Source organism: Microcaecilia unicolor, chromosome 3 (assembly GCF_901765095.1).
Source record: "Microcaecilia unicolor chromosome 3, aMicUni1.1, whole genome shotgun sequence".
Classification (NCBI taxonomy): domain Eukaryota; kingdom Metazoa; phylum Chordata; class Amphibia; order Gymnophiona; family Siphonopidae; genus Microcaecilia; species Microcaecilia unicolor.
The window spans coordinates 246,647,250-246,667,202 of NC_044033.1; the positions used below are offsets into that span (position 1 = coordinate 246,647,250).

The following is a 19,953-nucleotide window of genomic DNA, read 5'->3' on the forward strand; positions in this document are numbered from 1 at the left end:
CATGCCACACACAGACAAGGAGCTGCGTTCTACACGCAGACACAGGAATGTGCCCCACGCCGAGACCTGCAGAAAAAGAACTACACTCAACATGAGAGAATGGAGCTGCATGCCACGATAGAGCTGTCCGCAACATACAGTGATGGAGCTAAAGCCAACCTGGAACTGTGACCAGAATGCAGCAATGCCCAACATGGAACGGAGGAACTGCATGCAGCGATGGAGCCATGCTCAACATGCCCTCTGAACCAGCCGCCATCTAGGACCGTGAAAAGGAAAAAAAAAACGAGTTTTGTGATCCAGACACGAGCCGTGTCCCACAAAAAAAAAATCAAAGCAACTGGTACCAGCTCAGAAGGGTCCAAGATCAGAATCAGATGCCAGCCAGCGAAGTTCAAAGAAACTTCGCAAACAGCCTCCTAGAATACATTGCCAAGGCGAGAAAATAAATCAAGTAACAGGCAAGAGAAAGAAGGAAAAACAAAGTTTCTTCTTCTTTTTTTTTTTTTTTTTTACAACCTTCCTCACTAGTGACAGGAATTAAAAAAGGTTTACCTCAGAGGCAGAAAGGAGGGAAAAAGTTTCCTTTTTTTTTTTTTTTTAAAACAACCTTCTTCACTAGTGACAGAAATTAATAAAGGCTTACCTCAGAGGCAGAAATTCAGATATACCTACCATGACAGAAGAGATGAACCCCACAGGAGACAAGTTACTCCATGCCACAATTAAGCATCACCCTGCTAGAAAGACAGTCAGGGGAGGGAACCAGGGTCACTGGATATCACCCTAGCTGGCAGATGAGGAACTCAGGACCACTGAGTATCATCTAAAACTAGCCCCAACATGGTTCCACTGTCACCAGAAGAATCTGGGACAGGAGCTACCAGCCAGCAATCCAGAGCAGCTAGCAGAGAAAATACTGAACATTCCAGGCTGCACGATACCCTTAAGGGGCGGTTTACTTGGAACTATTTTCTCTGTCTCCTTCCGCTGGTAGATGGACACAATCCATTAGTCTGGACTGGTCTGGTATAGATGACAAGCACAAATACAGCACGGACAGCTGAAGCGAAGACCACAGAAGGAAGACTGAAAGAAAGGGTGCGTTCAAAATAAATTTTTACATAACAATATAGGGCCTCATATTTAAAAAAAAATAAGATAAATAATTTCAGCTGAAATTAATCTCAATTTAGGGTCTTAGGTCTAGATATTCACTTAAGTTAGACTAGTAAATATGTTCCCTACCCTCAGCCAAATTTAGAAGTGTAAAATTTCATCTTCATTTAGGAGCTGAAAGGTTATGCTTTATAAATGTAGGCTTGCCATTCATTTGCTAAAAATCGGTGCTCAGCTATTCATTTTTGTTCCCTCACTAAATCTGCCCCTGTTGACACTCACTTTTTATGTTCCTAAATTTAGGAGTTTGGTGAAATTTTGAGTATAAATTAGTACACTCAGCCCATGTCAATTTCCAGAGAGTACAAGTTAGGAGCACACTCCTTTGACTATCAAGCCATAAAAGCCCCAAATCCACGAATTGTGTGGTACAGTTTTGCCGGTTTCCTGTGTGTCAGCGGTCACAAAGCCAGTCCTCAGAACAAACTCCCCCCCCCCCCCCCCCCCCCCCCCCCCCGTTTACTAAGACACGCTAGTGGCTGCCATGCGCTAATGCCAACACAGCCCATTCGTTTTGATTGGGCTGTATCTGCATTGCTGCACAGCTTAATAAACAGGATTGTCAGAATTTGTATTTTTTTGTGGGGGTTGGGGAGGATTTAGCTTGTATCTTTTCAGCAGTAGTTCTAGGTGAGTAACAATCAGAGACAGTAGGTATTTCTGCACCCCCCAGAGGGCTTGCAATTTAAGTCTGTACTGAGGCAATGCAGGGTTAAAATGACTTGCTGAGGATTACAAGGGGATTTGATACACTGCCTTTCTCTGGTTACAATCAAAGTGGTTTAACATGTTATATACAGGTACAAGGAGCTGCAGTGGGAATTGAACCCAGTTCCCATCATTCTCAGGCCACTACACTAACCATTAAGCTACTCCCCTAGACACACGACATATGCGCACTTTGTCATGCATATTCAGGCCAATATCCTGAAAACCTGACTGGGGCAGGTTGGGAGCCCTGTGCTAAGTGAATCCTACCTTCCCTCATTTGCTGATAAGGTCTCACTGTATAAAGCTGTATGCCAAGGGAGGGGGGGGGGGGCACATTTTGGCCCACCTCTCCGCCCTCCCACCATCATCACTCCCCCCCTACCCCCACCGCTGCTGGAAGGTACCTTGGTTGGCAGGGGTCCCCAACCCCCGCCAGCTAAAGCATTTGTCCCACGCTGGTCTCACATTGCCTGGTGCCCTGTCTTGTTTTCAGCACTGTGCACAAGAGGCTCAATTTCATTAAAACAAGCGTTTCACAGCGCAGAAAACAGGACTGGGCACCAGGCAATGTAAGATCAGCGGGGGTTGGTGAGCCCTGCCAGCCAAACTGGGGGCCCCGGAGCCAATTTGGGGAGGGGGGGGGGCAGGCTCCTCCATAGCTACGCAACCGTGCCAAGCGTCTTCATAAGCAAAATTGGTGCTTATCTGAAAGACTCAGAAGGCAGCCAGCTTTGCTTTCTATAGTCTTCCAGTGGGTTTCTCTTTCCTCTTTCACACAATTGCAGTCCTTCAAACCCTGTGCCTGAACCCCTCCTCTGACAAGCAGCACAGTGAGAATTGGAGCCACTAGCCCAGTTCCCAGAGGGAAGTCTCTGGTCCTTTTCCTGGTACTTTCCATCTCCCTACCCTTAAAGCACTGAGGGGCGGATGGGAGAACGTATCGTCCTGGTCCCTTTGCAGCTGCTTCATATAACAATGTACCAGGAGAGTGGGAAGGTCTGGTGCTATCAAATATCCAAGACTGACCACCACCAATCCCATTAGTCAGTGGTTCCCAAACCTGGTCCTGGAGGTAACCCCAGCGGAGGCAGGGCATGCAAGTCTCTCTCTTGAATATTCATTGTAGATATCCTGAAAACCTGACTGGCTGGGGTGCCTCCAGCAGCACCAGGTTTGGGAACCACTCCCATTAGTGATACATCATGACGGGGAATCTAGGAGTCAGGCCTGTGGCTCTAGATGTGGAGAGCGTCCTCTGCTCCGAGGGGTGATCAGTAAGCCAGCAGAGAAAAAAAAAAGTGTAATACTGGATTTGATAGAGATTAGGAAGAAGTTAAATTTCTTTAATGATCATTCTTGATATTTTGTTCTGCTTGTTGGTTTTATTCTTCTGTAAATGTTATTCTATTTGACCTTTTGCTATAAAAAGATGGTCTATAAATACAAATGAATGAAATATGTACTGTTGATGTTAATTGTTACCACTTAAACGCTTGAACAGGTGGGATATAAATATAACAAATGAAAAACATCATTTAATTTGTCATGGTATGACAGCCAAGCATGTTTAAGAGGAGGAGGTTGGCATGAGAGTAAAGTTCAAGTTGTACCAAGGAATGATCGCTGTCCACATAAACTCTTAATGTAATTCTATAAAAAAAGGGGGGGGGGGGAGGGCCAAGATTTAGGCATCTAAACGGCAACTATCTGGAACCTCTTCCACAAAGGAAATTAGGTGCCTACTTTCCTTTCTAGAATAATAGTAGAGAGGTGTGGTAGCCGTGTTAGTCCACTCTTAAGGTTATCAACAGAAATCAAACAAAATAAAACATGGAAAAGAAAATAAGATGATACCTTTTTTATTGGACACAACTTAATACATTTCTAGAAATGTATTAAGTTATGTCCAATAAAAAAGGTATCATCTTATTTTCTTTTCCATGTTTTATTTTGTTTGATTTCTATAGAATAATAGTGTAATCAGGTCTACACACGCATGCGTGAGACATAAAGCTGGTGTCAATGCTCATACCTAGACTGGGGAGATGTAACTGACCGTGCTCTATAAATTAGATGAGAAATATGTGCCCCACCCAGACTTCCCCTGTGTGAACATCCACCCACAAAATACATGTCATTGAAGATCCGTGCGTACGTACAGAAAAGCTCGGCTCAGAATTATTTATGCACATACATCTTCACATATGACTAGGATACCAGGATTTCCGCACTTCTTTGCTGCCTAAATGTAAATGGCTCCTTACAATATTACCTCCTTAGCATTAAGGGTTCCAAGGCCAGCAAGTCAGACCATAGAAGTCATCTGCACAGTGATTACTGGTCATCACTTGAATGCCATAGGGGGACACAGCCCTATTGGTTCAAATCTGCTCCAACAGCTCGACTCACTAGCATCCCTTAAGTGTGACGAGCAGGGCTGGCTGTTGCTCATACCTAGGTCTGCAAGCACTCGGAATCAAGTATGCCTCTTCCCACATGTCCTAAACCAGTGGATGCCGTGGATTCTCCGGTGCCTCACGAGACTGTCCTTCCGGGGGAATCTCTTGCCACACTCAGCACAGGTATAAGGTCTCTCCCCCGTGTGGGTCCTGCGGTGACTCTGAAGATCTGTGTTCTGGTGGAAGCTCCTCGTGCAGTCTGTGCATGCATAGGGCCGCTCGCCTGTGTGGATCCTCCGATGCCGGTTGAGGCCCGACTTCTGGCTGAAGTATTTGCCACACTGAGCACACTGGTACGGCTTCTCCCCCGTGTGGGTTCTCAGGTGCATGAGGAGATTTGACTTCCGGCTGAAGCACTTCTCACATGCTGGGCACTGATTAGACACTCCTCTGCTGTGAAATGTCCAGTGAACTTTCGTATTGTAAGCCCTGGGGAAGTATTTCCCAGACAAATTAGAGTTTAAGAGGGGCAATTTTGGAAGCAATGCCATATCAGCTCTGTAGTTTTCTTGCTTCAAAGAACTTTCCTTGTATTCTGTGACTAGCTGCTCCTTCCTTCCTGAATGGATCCTCCTGTGGGTAAGGACAGTCAGGTTCTCAGCTAATTTTTTCTCACGTTCAATACTGGTGCATGACCTCTCCTCAGTACACACTCCCTGCGACTCAGCCCACCTGTGCCCTAGACAGTCTTGCTGAGTCCTTTCCTTGGTGCACTGTGTGATGAAGGCATCTCCCATATCCAAGCGCTGGCGATCACGAGTGTCTTTCTTCCTGAACACTGCCTTCGGCTTTCTCCGGCAATCCTCCGATCTCCGACGATTCGGCCTTCCCTCTGTGTGTCCATCCTCTGTTGGATTAATACGAAAGTCATAATTTACTTTCGGCGGTCAGGAGGAGACCAGAAAAGAGGCATTGTGAGGGATTTGATGAGATGTAAGGTATGCTCCCCTCCTCACATGCAATGCTAGGCCCTCAACAGACACAAGAATAATAAAGTTAGTCAAACGGCATGCAAATGGAAGGCAAGGGAAAGTCACAATCCAGCATTACTGTAGCATCACTGGATTTGTATTGTTTTGTTATATCTACAGAAAATTGGAGGGAGGCAGAGAGAACCCTGGAAACCTGCAATGCTATTTACTGTAGGTTCAGCCATTACTTGAGTCCTCCCCCGATATGCTGGTACCACCCAGAAGTATTCTGTTACTAAGCAGACTAGAAGACCCGACCCCATGACAGAAGCCTACTGGACTTCCTGAGCCCATACGCCAAGCCCCCTCCATGCCCATCTTCAAATCCTTACTCAAAGCCCACCTCTTCAATGTCACCTTCAGCACATAACCATTATACCTCTACTCAGGAAATCTAGACTGCCCCAATTTGACATTTCGTCCTTTAGATTGTAAGCTCCTTTGAGCAGGGAATATCCTTCTTTGTTAAATTGTACAGCGCTGCGTAACCCTAGTAGCGCTTTAGAAATGTTAAGTAGTAGTAGTAGTAGTACTTTGCACAGCTCACATAAGGTGAGTAATATTAGTCTTTGTAGGGCCAGGGTAATTACTCCTCATATGAACCTATAACGAGGGCATCATCGATTGCTAGAGATTAATGGATAGTCCCTGGATCTAAAGTTCTCAAGTCTCCATTGCAGCTTCTAGAGTGCCTATGCAGATGAACTGTGCTCTTTCGAATGTACGCTCAACTCAAACGCTATTTTCTTTCATGACCAGGGTCAGCTAATGAGCTTTGGGGTCCTCTGCTCAATTTCTGCCCAGTGCCCCAGCATGTTTAACACTGGCCCTGTTCGTAACTTTATATGGGATGACCGGCTAGGTTTTCCTCATCATGACTGAAACTTGGCTTCTAGCTGGGGGGGGGGGGGTTTGCTCAGTTCTGTCCCTTAAGCTATGATGTATTTATGCATTCAAGAGAACAGAAGTTTTTGGGGGGTGAGGGGTTGTGCTGGTACACTCAAAATGCTTGTCTGGCTCCTAAATTTATCTCTTATTTCAGCTAAACTTAGGAGCCTAGTTTGAGCTGCAAATTCACCTAAATTTAGGAGCTTACAAGTTATACATAGATTTAAAACTGCCACTCATTTTTCTAAGCTTCAGGAGCCTAATGTATGAACCTAGTGCTGAAGATCAGTAACAAGCTCTTAACTCCCCCCCCCCCCCACCACCCCCCCCCCCCCACCCCCAACCTAAATCCACCCCTTGTGGCACCTGTATTAATTACTTGTAAATTTAAGAGTTTAGTGAAATTATGAGTATAAATGTAGGCACTCAGCCCTTGCAGATTTCCAAAAAAGGGCCAATTTAGGATTCAGTTCAAAATTCACTTTCCAAGTGTTACTTTGTGGATCCAGCAATCTTGATTCCAACTAGCAGATTATTGACCTGACACGGCCATGTTTCAGCAAAAAGGTTGCCTGCTTCAGGGGTCTGAAAACGTGAGCAGCCGCTAAGAACAAACAGCATTCACATTTGGTCGGTGCCCCAATCAACAACTCTTCAATATACAATTAACACTGTGAAGAATACACAATCGCTTGACAAATGTTATTAAAGCTGCACAAAGCTCCAGAGTGCCTCACAGATCCTAAAACAGCTTTAATAACATTTGTCAAGCGATTGTGTATTCTTCACAGTGTTAATTTTATATTGAAGAGTTGTTGATTGGGGCACCGACCAAATGTGAATGCTGTTTGTTCTTACCGGCTGCTCACGTTTTCAGACCTCTGATGCAGGCAACCTTTTTGCCGAAATACAGCCATGTCGGGTCAGTAATCTTGCTGGGTGGGGTTCCACAGTGTTTGGTTGTGTGTGGAAATCTGTCTTGTCAACAACTGGTGTTCCTTTCTTCCTTATGTACTTATGTACTTTAATATTTAATTTGGAACTGTACAAGTTTGGTTTGTATCAGTTTAAGTGGTATATCAAAAACGATTAAACATAACCCTATGGGGAAAATCTGCAGTAGTATGCATTTGGACACTAGTTATGGTCTAACCAAGCTGGCTTATTGAACTTAGAACAGAGCAAAGCTGTCTTAGTTTCTCTAGGAAGTTACAGGGATGGCTATTTCCTCAAAGTGAGATGTAAAGATATGTAGACACTCTCATGACCTTTTCATCTGTTTCCTGTTTTGTTATTGTATGGTGGTTGATGATATGATGTCAGTGTTTTTTTTTTGTCTTATGGTCCAACATCCTGGGTGGAAGTCTAGAAATGTTTTAAATAAAAAAACGAACACAGCAGATGAGGGTTCGGCCCTGGCATAAATCTTGAAATTTCCATTCTGTTGCCTAATACCTTAAAGTTCACAGACTGGCTGCCAGTCTTTTAAAATTACAATTCACAATCACTAACACGTGTCTGCTTTTCTATTTCTCCTGGTGACCAAATGGAGGCACCCCCTGAGCCCCTTCCTATCCCACCCGCCACAACTTTCTAGAAAATTTCAGGAAACCTGTGCATCATCTTATATTCTAGGCACTGTAATTGCAAACTTTGCTATATGACTAGATAACCAATGTAACTGAATAATATCTCTGCAGGCAAAGTAAGGTTGCACTTAACAAAAGAAACTGAATTCAACAAACACATGAACCCTAAATAGCATTATACATAAGGGCAAATTCAGAGGATGCTCCCCTGTAGTCCTTTAACCCTCAAGTGGGGCTCATGGTTGATCCTGGCACGAGAACAAAACTGAGACAGGAAACAGGGAGGAACCTCTACATAAGTTCAAAGAAAAGAAAACCAGAAGAGTAGAGGATAACACACAATTTCAACACGGGGACTATCGTCAAAGTATACCTTTACTAGGGCACCAACGAGAGACCCGACACAGGCCATGTTTCAGCAGCGACATCTGCCTGCTTTAGGGATCAAATGTAACACTCAACGCATACACAGCTTTGTGTAGTGCCAGTAGTTGAACAGCTCCTTAGAGCCGAGTGTCACAGAAACAAACTGTGGCTGGAGTCCACTTGAGAATCATAGCACCAAAAATGCAAATCCTTTTGAATAGGTGGCTGTAAGGGCTTTTGCGGTAATGGCCATGGGGAAATTAGCAAGTTACCTGGTTGATCCTGCCAGTAGCATATGCTTGTCTCAAAGATTAAGCCATGCATGTGTAAGTACACGGTTGGTACAGTGAAACTGCGAATGGCTCATTAAGGGCAAAATCAAACAGCTAAGTAACACTACTTGTTTAAGCAGCAGACAAGCAACACGATTTACAGTGGTGGAAATAAGTATTTGATCCCTTGCTGATTTTGTAAGTTTGCCCACTGACAAAGACATGAGCAGCCCATAATTGAAGGGTAGGTTATTGGTAACAGTGAGAGATAGCACATCACAAATTAAATCCGGAAAATCACATTGTGGAAAGTATATGAATTTATTTGCATTCTGCAGAGGGAAATAAGTATTTAATCCCTCTGGCAAACAAGACCTAATACTTGGTGGCAAAACCCTTGTTGGCAAGCACAGCGGTCAGACGTCTTCTGTAGTTGATGATGAGGTTTGCACACATGTCAGGAGGAATTTTGGTCCACTCCTCTTTGCAGATCATCTCTAAATCATTAAGAGTTCTGGGCTGTCGCTTGGCAACTCGCAGCTTCAGCTCCCTCCATAAGTTTTCAATGGGATTAAGGTCTGGTGACTGGCTAGGCCACTCCATGACCCTAATGTGCTTCTTCCTGAGCCACTCCTTTGTTGCCTTGGCTGTATGTTTTGGGTCATTGTCGTGCTGGAAGACCCAGCCACGACCCATTTTTAAGGCCCTGGCGGAGGGAAGGAGGTTGTCACTCAGAATTGTACGGTACATGGCCCCATCCATTCTCCCATTGATGCGGTGAAGTAATCCTGTGCCCTTAGCAGAGAAACACCCCCAAAACATAACATTTCCACCTCCATGCTTGACAGTGGGGACGGTGTTCTTTGGGTCATAGGCAGCATTTCTCTTCCTCCAAACACGGCGAGTTGAGTTCATGCCAAAGAGCTCAATTTTTGTCTCATCTGACCACAGCACCTTCTCCCAATCACTCTCGGCATCATCCAGGTGTTCACTGGCAAACTTCAGACGGGCCGTCACATGTGCCTTCCGGAGCAGGGGGACCTTGCGGGCACTGCAGGATTGCAATCCGTTATGTCGTAATGTGTTACCAATGGTTTTCGTGGTGACAGTGGTCCCAGCTGCCTTGAGATCATTGACAAGTTCCCCCCTTGTAGTTGTAGGCTGATTTCTAACCTTCCTCATGATCAAGGATACCCCACGAGGTGAGATTTTGCGTGGAGCCCCAGATCTTTGTCGATTGACAGTCATTTTGTACTTCTTCCATTTTCTTACTATGGCACCAACAGTTGTCTCCTTCTCGCCCAGCGTCTTACTGATGGTTTTGTAGCCCATTCCAGCCTTGTGCGGGTGTATGATCTTGTCCCTGACATCCTTAGACAGCTCCTTGCTCTTGGCCATTTTGTAGAGGTTAGAGTCTGACTGATTCACTGAGTCTGTGGACAGGTGTCTTTCATACAGGTGACCATTGCCGACAGCTGTCTGTCATGCAGGTAACGAGTTGATTTGGAGCATCTACCTGGTCTGTAGGGGCCAGATCTCTTACTGGTTGGTGGGGGATCAAATACTTATTTCCCTCTGCAGAATGCAAATAAATTCATATACTTTCCACAATGTGATTTTACGGATTTAATTTGTGATGTGCTATCTCTCACTGTTACCAATAACCTACCCTTCAATTATGGGCTGCTCATGTCTTTGTCAGTGGGCAAACTTACAAAATCAGCAAGGGATCAAATACTTATTTCCACCACTGTAGGTTATTGTTTACCTTATTCACAGCCCTTACTTACACACACTGAAGTTTTTTTGACCAATGATAAAAACAGAGTCAAAGTAACACGAGCATTGAGTGCATTTATTGTTCTGCTGCTACGCGGTGACTACTGAGGTCTTTTTCTCCACTTAAAAAATAAAGCCACTAACTGGATACCACACACTTTTAAGTGATTAGGTTAGTTAAGTTCATTTCAGCTCATTATTAGTAGAATTTAGCAAGTGGCCATTACAAAAAAAAACCCCAAATGCGACCATTTTACTGGCGTCGTAAACCCATGTACAGTCCACTTTTTAGCGTATCTTATTTATTTTAGATTCTGCTCACACCTTTTTCAGTAGTAGCTCAAGGTGAGTTACATTCAGGTACTCTGGATATTTCTCTGTCCCAGGAGGGCTCACAATCTAAGTTTGTACCTGAGGCAATGGAGGGTTAAGTGACTTGCCCAAGATAGTGAATGATACATACCTGTAGCAGGTGTTCTCCGAGGACAGCAGGCTGATTGTTCTCACGACTAGGTGACGTCTGCGGCAGCCCCCACCAACCGGAAGAAGCTTCGCGGGCGGTCCGCACGCAGGGCACGCCCACCGCGCATGCGCGGCCGTCTTCCCGCCCGTGCGCGACCGTTCCCGCCAGTTGAATGACAAGCAAAAGATGAAAACGCAACTCCAAAGGGGAGGAGGGAGGGTAGGTGAAAACAATCAGCCTGCTGTCCTCGGAGAACACCTGCTACAGGTATGTATCATTCACTTTCTCCGAGGACAAGCAGGCTGCTTGTTCTCACGACTGGGGTATCCCTAGCTCTCAGGCTCACTCAAACAAGAACCCAGGTCAATTGAACCTCGCAACGGCGAGGGTACAACAGAAAATTGACCTACGAAGAACAACTAACTGAGAGTGCAGCCTGACCAGAATAAATTCGGGTCCTGGAGGGTGGAGTTGGATTTACACCCCAAACAGATTCTGCAGCACCGACTGCCCGAACCGACTGTCGCGTCGGGTATCCTGCTGGAGGCAGTAATGTGATGTGAATGTGTGGACAGATGACCACGTCGCAGCCTTGCAAATCTCTTCAATAGTGGCTGACTTCAAGTGGGCCACTGACGCTGCCATGGCTCTAACACTATGAGCCGTGACATGACCCTCAAGAGCCAGCCCAGCCTGGGCGTAAGTGAAGGAAATGCAATCTGCTAGCCAATTGGAGATGGTGCGTTTCCCGACAGCGACCCCTAGCCTGTTAGGGTCGAAAGAAACAAACAATTGGGTGGACTGTCTGTGGGGCTGTGTCCGCTCCAAGTAGAAGGCCAATGCTCTCTTGCAGTCCAATGTGTGCAACTGACGTTCAGCAGGGCGGGTATGCGGCCTGGGAAAGAATGTTGGCAAGACAATTGACTGGTTAAGATGGAACTCCGACACCACCTTCGGCAGGAACTTTGGGTGGGTGCGGAGCACTACTCTGTTGTGATGAAATTTGGTATATGGAGCATGAGCTACCAGGGCTTGAAGCTCACTGACCCTACGAGCTGAAGTAACTGCCACCAAGAAAATGATCTTCCAGGTCAAGTACTTCAGATGGCAGGTATTCAGTGGCTCAAAAGGAGGTTTCATCAGCTGGGTGAGGACGACGTTGAGATCCCATGACACTGTAGGAGGCTTGATAGGGGGCTTTGACAAAAGCAAGCCTCTCATGAATCGAACGACTAAAGGCTCTCCAGAGATGGCTTTACCTTCCACACGATAATGGTAAGCACTAATCGCACTAAGGTGATTCCTTACTGAGTTGGTCTTGAGGCCAGACTCTGATAAGTGCAGAAGGTATTCAAGCAGGTTCTGTGCAGGGCAAGAACGAGGTTCTAGGGCCTTGCTCTCACACCAAACGACAAACCTCCTCCACTTGAAAAAGTAACTCTTTTTAGTGGAATCCTTCCTAGAGGCAAGCAAGACACGGGAGACACCCTCAGACAGACCCAACGCAGTGAAGTCTACGCCCTCAACATCCAGGCCGTGAGAGCCAGGGACTGAAGGTTGGGGTGCAGCAACGCTCCGTCGTTCTGCGAGATGAGAGTCGGAAAACACTCCAATCTCCACGGTTCTTCTGAGGACAACTCCAGAAGAAGAGGGAACCAGATCTGACGGGGCCAAAAGGGCGCTATCAGAATCATGGTGCCGTGGTCTTGCTTGAGCTTCAGTAAGGTCTTCCCCACCAAAGGTATGGGAGGATAAGCATACAGGAGGCCGGTCCCCCAATGGAGGAGAAAGGCATCCGACGCCAGTCTGCCGTGGGCCTGTAGTCTGGAACAGAACAGAGGCAGCTTGTGGTTCGTCTGAGAGGCGAAAAGGTCCACCGAGGGGGTGCCCCACTCTCGGAAGATCTTGCATACCACTCTGGAATGAAGTGACCACTCGTGCGGTTGCATGACCCTGCTCAGTCTGTCGGCCAGACTGTTGTTTACACCTGCCAGGTATGTGGCTTAGAGGAGCATGCCGAACTGGCAAGCCCAACGCCACATGCCGACGGCTTCCTGACACAAGGGGCGAGATCCGGTGCCCCCCTACTTGTTGGTATAATACATTGCAACCTGATTGTCTGTCCGAATTTGAACAATTTGGTAGGACAGCCGATCTCTGAAAGCCTTCAGTGCGTTCCAGATCGCCCGGAGCTCCAGGAGGTTGATCTGCAGATCCTTTTCCTGGAGGGACCACAGACCCTGGGTGTGAAGCCCATCGACATGAGCTCCCCACCCCAGGCGAGATGCATCCGTCGTCAGCACTTTCGTGGGCTGCGGAATTTGGAATGGACGTCCCAGGGTCAAATTGGTCCGGATGGTCCACCAGAGCAGTGAAGTGCGGCAACTGGTGGAGAGGCGGATGACATCTTCTAGATTCCCGGTGGCTTGAAACCACTGGGAAGCTAGGGTCCATTGAGCAGATCTCATGTGAAGACGAGCCATGGGAGTCACATGAACTGTGGAGGCCATATGACCCAGAAGTCTCAACATCTGCCGAGCTGTGACCTGCTGAGACGCTCTGGTCTGCGAAGCCAGGGACAAGAGGTTGTTGGCCCTCGCTTCGGGAAGGAAGGCCTGAGCCGTCTGGGTATTCAGCAGAGCTCCTATGAATTCCAGAGACTGTGTGGGCTGGAGATGGGACTTTGGATAATTTATCACAAACCCCAGCAGCTCCAGAAGGTGAATAGTGCACTGCATAGACCGGAGGGCTCCTGCCTCCGAGGTGCTCTTGACCAGCCAATCGTCGAGATATGGGAACACGTGCACTCCTAGCTTGCGTAGGTACGCCGCTACCACCACGAGACACTTTGTAAACACTCGTGGGGCAGAGGCGAGCCCAAAGGGCAGCACACAATACTGAAGGTGCCGTGCGCCCAGGCGGAATCTGAGATACTGTCTGTGAGCTGGCAGTATCGGGATGTGAGTGTATGCGTCCTTTAAATCCAGGGAACATAGCCAATCGTTTTTCTGAATCATTGGCAGAAGGGTGCCCAAGGAAAGCATCCTGAACTTTTCTTGACCAGGAATTTGTTCAGGCCTCTCAGGTCTAGGATGGGACGCATCCCCCCTGTTTTCTTTTCCACAAGGAAGTACCTGGAATAGAATCCCTACCCTTCTTGCCCGGGTGGTACGGGCTCGACCGCATTGGCGCTGAGAAGGGCGGAGAGTTCCTCTGCAAGTACCTGCTTGTGATGGGAGCTGAAGGATTGAGCTCCCGGAGGACAATTTGGTGGCAGGGAGGCCAAATTCAGGGCTTATCCGCACCGCACTATTTGGAGAACCCACTGGTCGGAGGTTATGAGAGGCCACCTTTGGTGAAAAAATTTTAACCTCCCTCCGACCGGCAGATCGTCCGGTACGGACACTTTGAGGGCGGCTATGTTCCCGTGGATCCAGTCAAAAGCCCGTCCCCGGCTTTTGCTATGGAGGCGCAGGGGGCTGCTTAGGCGCACGCTGTTGACGAGAACGAGCGCGCTGGGGCTGTCCCTGTGCCTGGCGAGGCCTTCGGGCCGGCTGGGTGTACCTACGCCTTGCAAAGGAATAGGGCGCAGCCTGCCGGGCCCGGGAAAAACGTCCACCTGCTGAGGTGGATGCTGAAGGCGCCCGGTGGGAGAGCTTGTCGAGGGCGGTTTCCCACTGATGCAGTTGGTCCACCAGCTGCTCGACCTTCTCACCAAAAATGTTATCCCCCCGGCAAGGGACGTCAGCCAGTCTCTGCTGGGTGTGGTTGTCCAGGTCAGAGGCACGCAGCCATGAGAGCCTGCGCATCACTATACCTTGGGCCGCAGCACGAGATGCCACGTCACAGGTGTCATAGATACCCCTGGACAGGAACTTTCTGCACGCCTTCAGCTGCCTGACCACCTCCTGATAAGGCCTGGGCTGCTCCGGCGGGAGCTTATCGACCAGGTCCGCCAGTTGCTTCACATTGTTCCGCATGTGGATGCTCGTATAGAGCTGGTATGACTGGATGCGGGTCACGAGCATGGAGGATTGGTAGGCCTTCCTCCCAAACGAGTCCAGAGTGCGAGACTCCCGCCCCGGGGGCGCCGAGGCGGTATCCCTCGAACTCCGTGCCCTCTTGAGTGCAGATTCCACGACCGCCGAGTCATGGGGCAATTGGGGCCGCATTAACTCTGGGTCCGAGTGGATTCTGTACTGGGACTCTGCTTTCTTGGGAATGATGGGATTAGATAGCGGTCTCATCCAGTTCCGAAGCAGTGTCTCCTTGAGGACATTGTGCAACGGCACCGTGGAGGACTCTCTAGGTGGTGATGGATAGTCGAGGACCTCGAGCATCTCAGCCCTCGGCTCATCCACAGAGACCACGGGAAAGGGAATGCAAATAGACATATCCCTTACAAAGGAGGCAAAAGAGAGACTCTCAGGAGGCGAGAGTTTCCTCTCTGGTGAAGGCGTGGGGTCCGAGGGAAGACCCGCAGACTCCTCTGAGGAGAAATATCTGGGGTCCTCCTCTTCCCCCCACGAGGCCTCTTCCTCGGTATCGGACATAAGCTCATGTAGCTGAGTCCTTAGCCGGGCCCGGCTCGACGTCGAGGCACCGAGGCCTCGGTGTCGTCGAGCGGTGGACTCCCGCGCCGGCGGGGACGACGCTCCCTCCATCGACGTCGACGGGGACTCCACCTGCGTGGCGGTTGAGACCGGCGCCGCAAGCGGCGTCGTCGACGGCCTCGGCACTGCGCTAGAGCTCGCCTGCGCCACAGTCAACGGCGCCGGGGGTGCTTCCTGGCGCATCAGCCCTTCCAGGATCCCGGAAGGATGGCTCGGAGGCACTCGTCCAGGCCCGCTGCCGGGAAAGACGGGGGGGCCGGTAGAGGTGTCGGTGCCGGAAGCTGCTCGGGTCCAGGAGACTGCACCGAAGTGCTGGGACCCTGACGCGTCGGTACCTCCACAACCGAAGGGATCTCTCCTCCCGACGTGGACGCTTCGGCGTCGACTCCTCAGCGGTACCGAGCACCAAAGGCGACCGATGACGGTGCTTTTTGGACTTCTTGCGGTGCCCATCATCGTTGCCAGGTGGAATAGAGGAGGAGGAGGTCGATCCTCCGAGGAACCGGGTCAGACAGGGTTCGGTCCCGAGGGCCATGGGCCGAGGGAGTGACCGGGGCCGATTGCCCACGCGGCCTCTCACCCCTACCCTTACCGGAGGACCGGCGGGCCGACGGGACCTGTGCTCCTGGGGTCGATGCCATCGGTGCCGATTTCTCGGGCCTCGATACCGGTACCGAAGAACCGGCCGTCGATACCGATGCCGTCAAGGTCGACGTCGAGGGGCCGGCGCAAGTTCCAAAAAGACGGTCCCGAAGAACTTGCCTCGCAACTTGAGTCCGTTTCCGGAGACCAAGACACAGCGAACACGACTTGATATTGTGCTCCGGCCCGAGGCACTGGAGGCACCAAGCGTGGGTGTCGGTCTGCGAGATAGGCCGGCCGCACCGACCACACTTCTTAAATCCACTCGGGACCTTCGAGGACATCGATGGAAAAATCGCGTCGGCGAAGTTAAAGTCGTCGATGGTGGCGGTAAATCACACCTCGAAAAATAATCGACCGCGCGGCCACAAGGCCGCAACGCGACGCCCCCGCTAGAAACGAGGGAAAAATAAAGCGCGTGCTCTCTTTTTTTTTTTTAAAGAAAAGAAAAACTGGAGCGCGCGGCAACAGAAACAAAATAAACGAAAATTAAACAATTCGTGCGAACGCGATCGGTTTCCGGGGCTGACGAAGAGAGAGCGGCAACAGCACGACTCTCTCCAGGTGCGGAAAAGAAAGGACTGGCGGGAACGGTCGCGCACGGGCGGGAAGAACGGCCGCGCATTCGCGGTGGGCGTGCCCTGCGTGCGGACCGCCCGCGAAGCTTCTTCCGGTTGGTGGGGGCTGCCGCGGACGTCACCCAGTCGTGAGAACAAGCAGCCTGCTTGTCCTCGGAGAACACAAGGAGCAGCAGCGGGATTTGAATTGGCCACCTCTGGATTGCAAGACCGGTGCTCTAACCACCTAGGCCACTCCTCCACTCCAATCTTAGTAGAAGGACCCCTTAGCCAACAAATTTTTCTTTTAGCTCATGGATAGTGCCCACATATAGGGGATGCTTCAACAAGCCCTGTGGTAAGCACGCATTCGTGCTTACCGCAGCTTGGTAAAAGGACTCTTATAATGAAAGTGAAACACTTAAATATTCATATTAATTAACTGCTGGGGAGGAAAAAGCCTTGGAGTGTCCAAATGGCTGGATGGATGTAAGTATTTTGTAGTTAAATGATCAAAAGGTTTTCATATCTGAACGAACTTTACAGTTCATGACAAAAACAGGGGAAGGTTTTCAACCAATGATGGATAGTAAGCAACGGACACAGCCATTTGGACTCGGAGGGGGTCTTTTTCTAAGCTGTGGTAGCATTTTTAGCTCGCAGTAGAAATCAGTGGTGGTAAAAGCCGAGACGCCCATTATATTCTTATATATGTCTTGGCATTTACCGCCAGCTGATTCTACTGAGAGCTGTAATGGAATAGAATTTTAAAAGATTGTTTCTCAACCCTGTCTGGATTGACCAGTGCACTTGGGGTCTGTATTGTTGATTAGAAGTAATTCTGTTTCATTTATTGTTTAAGTGCTATCTTAAAGGATTGCTTTTCTACCCTGCTTTTGTCCGATAATACCCTCTGAAATCTTGTCTTTTGACCGAAAGTAACTTTCCTTGTGAATACAAAAATAAGTTGAAATGTGGAAGATAAGGCATGTCTCTAACCAATTCAGTTTGTGCAGGAGGGAAACAGGATATGCTCAAAGTCCAAGAGAGGAGCCACCTGGCCAGTGGTTTGTTTACTTGGGCCAGAAGCATGTGACTGCATCCTCATGTACATTCTGTAATTTTCCCATTAGAGGCGTTCCTGTAACTTCCCATAGCTCTGGACATGGGCTCGGAACCTAATAAAGGGAGGGCTTGTCACAGCACAGTGGGGTTCATCTGTGAGGAACGTACAGACTGCGCAGAGATATGTTCCTGGTCTAAAGCTCCTAGATCTCACGCTGCGTGAACCGGGCCCCCTCAGCTGTTGTTAAGAGCCTGGATGATGGAGAACCAGTGATGATTGTATGTATAGTGTAATTATTGTTTACATACCTAATCAGGGTGTTTGCTTCTTTTCCTGGTCTAAAGAACTCTTTGCATTGCTTAGACCAGTGATGTCATGATTGTTTATACAGCTAACCATTGTGTTTCTAGAGCTAATTACTGTATATGTGTTAACCTTTATATATATGAATGTATATTAACCAATTGTAGAATCTAGCTTCCTCTAATAAAGGTTTCATTTACTCATTACGAATCCAAAAGAATCCACGGTAATTATTGGGTAGTCTGTGTTAGTGAGACAGGCTGTAAATCCATAGTGGATCAAGAGCTAAAAACGCTATCATGGCTTAGTAAGAAACCCCCGAGTCTTTTTCCCTCCCAACAATATGAATTTTTAAAGTTTCACTGATATTATAAGGGTGTGAACACTGATTAAGACAGCGACAGGTGTAGTGATGGAGAGTTTGCAATTTTTATTTTGGGTTCCCTTTGCTCCTCTTTTCCTTTTTCAGTCTGTAGTGGGTTACAATAGTATTTGTATAATGGAGTCTGCTGTTATAAGATAGGGTCTCGCTGTACCACATCGGGGCATCTAAAGAGGAACCTGCTTATAGAATTGGCTTCTTAGTGGCCACCTTTCATCAGTGAATTTAAAATTTTGTCCGCCCTCGTCCTGCCATACAAATCACATTTTTCCAAATTGATAAAGTTGGCTATTCTATGCCTAGAAGACCCAACTTTGCTTGGATCAACCAATCATTCAGGTAGGGACATACCAAAATGAACAGGCCAGGAAAGAATGGAACAGAGTTAAAGATTTTATTTTTTCTTCACGTTTTTGTAAAACTGTAATTAAAAACATTTTTAAAAACGTGATCATTTTTGTTGTTCATTTTCATACATAAAAAAATAATTCTGTGGTTATAAGCAGACTGTGTGACTACAACCATCATAACAAATAGGAGTGGGACCTTTCGCTAAGCCCCCACCTCAGGCTCTCATGCCAGACCACTTCTCTCCATAAGTGTGGGACATTTTACCTACACGTTGGCCATAAAATATCATCTTGGAGGACTGAGAGATAAGGTCTACACTTGGTCCTGGTCCTGTTATATGCAGCTTTCCTGCTAAGCCCGGGCCCAGCCTTGCTCCTCACCCTGCTACCTGGGTTCTCTGAGCAGAATGAATCTCACCATTACAGATTCCACATCTAACACAACTCAGGTATTCAGGAAACTCTTGCAGTATATTCTGTACACGTAACATGGTTTCATTTGCAGCTAGGGTCTGCTGCAATAGAGCACACAAGATTCTTAACACTGGAATGGCAATTTTTGTCTCATCTTGCCCTCTTACTAAGTGGGTCCTCTGGTGTCTTTTAAGATTGTCTTTGCGGCGGAATTTCTTCTCACATTCAACACACTTGTACGGTCTCTCCCCTGTATGGATTCTGTGGTGTGACATGAGACTAGAGTTCTGTCGGAAGCTTTTCTCACACTCCGTACACTTGTAAGGCTTCTCCCCCGTGTGGATCTTCCAATGCACCTGTAGGTTATAGGCCTTGGCAAAGTTCTTACCACACACACTGCATTTGTAAGGTGCAGTCTTGGGGCTTAAAGTCTGGTCCACACTGGGCTCCACCAGGTGCTCCCACCATCTGCTGCCCAGCTCTGGTGTCCTTCCAAGGTGTATTAGCCTGTGAGTGACAAGGTCTGCCTTCTCTCCCAAGCTCATTTCACATTCTGAACTGATGTGTGGTTTCTCCCTAGGATACGAGTTCTGGTGCACGATAGCTGGACTTCTGAAACCTGTTGCCCTCGATCCCAGGGGTTTCCTCTGGCTCCAAATGCCGAAGGTGCCTCCAGTGTCAGAGTATTGGAGACCATTCCCACTGCTTTTCTTTAGCAACACCTCCAGCAGTTGTCCTCTCTCCTTAACATCCTCTGGTTGCCTGGCTCGTGGGCTTTTCTCCCTGTGCCCATCCTCTGTTGGATTAACAGGAAAGTCTTGTCAAAATTCATTCCATACGCCAGATGATCAAGAACAGCTGTACACTGGTAATATCTCAGCCTCATCGCTTTATACTGCATTACATCTCTAATAGATGGGAATCTAAGTTAGATCTTTATCTAGCAAGA

The 19,953-nt window shown here is 48.1% G+C and overlaps 1 protein-coding gene across 2 annotated transcripts in view; it reads right to left on the reverse strand.

The window, feature by feature from the left end:
- Window positions 1-3,834: 3,834 nt before the first annotated feature.
- LOC115466414 (zinc finger protein 773-like) overlaps window positions 3,835-19,953 on the reverse strand; it is a 54,417-nt gene continuing 38,298 nt past the window's right edge. The window contains exon 7 of one of the 2 annotated variants that reach the window (XM_030197620.1): window positions 3,835-5,196. In XM_030197620.1, coding sequence (XP_030053480.1) covers window positions 4,367-5,196 — 830 coding nt within the window. In that variant the 3' untranslated portion in view covers window positions 3,835-4,366. Of the gene's footprint in view, window positions 5,197-18,633; window positions 19,801-19,953 lie in introns of those variants that run through there. The other variant, XM_030197619.1, reaches the window with a different exon arrangement.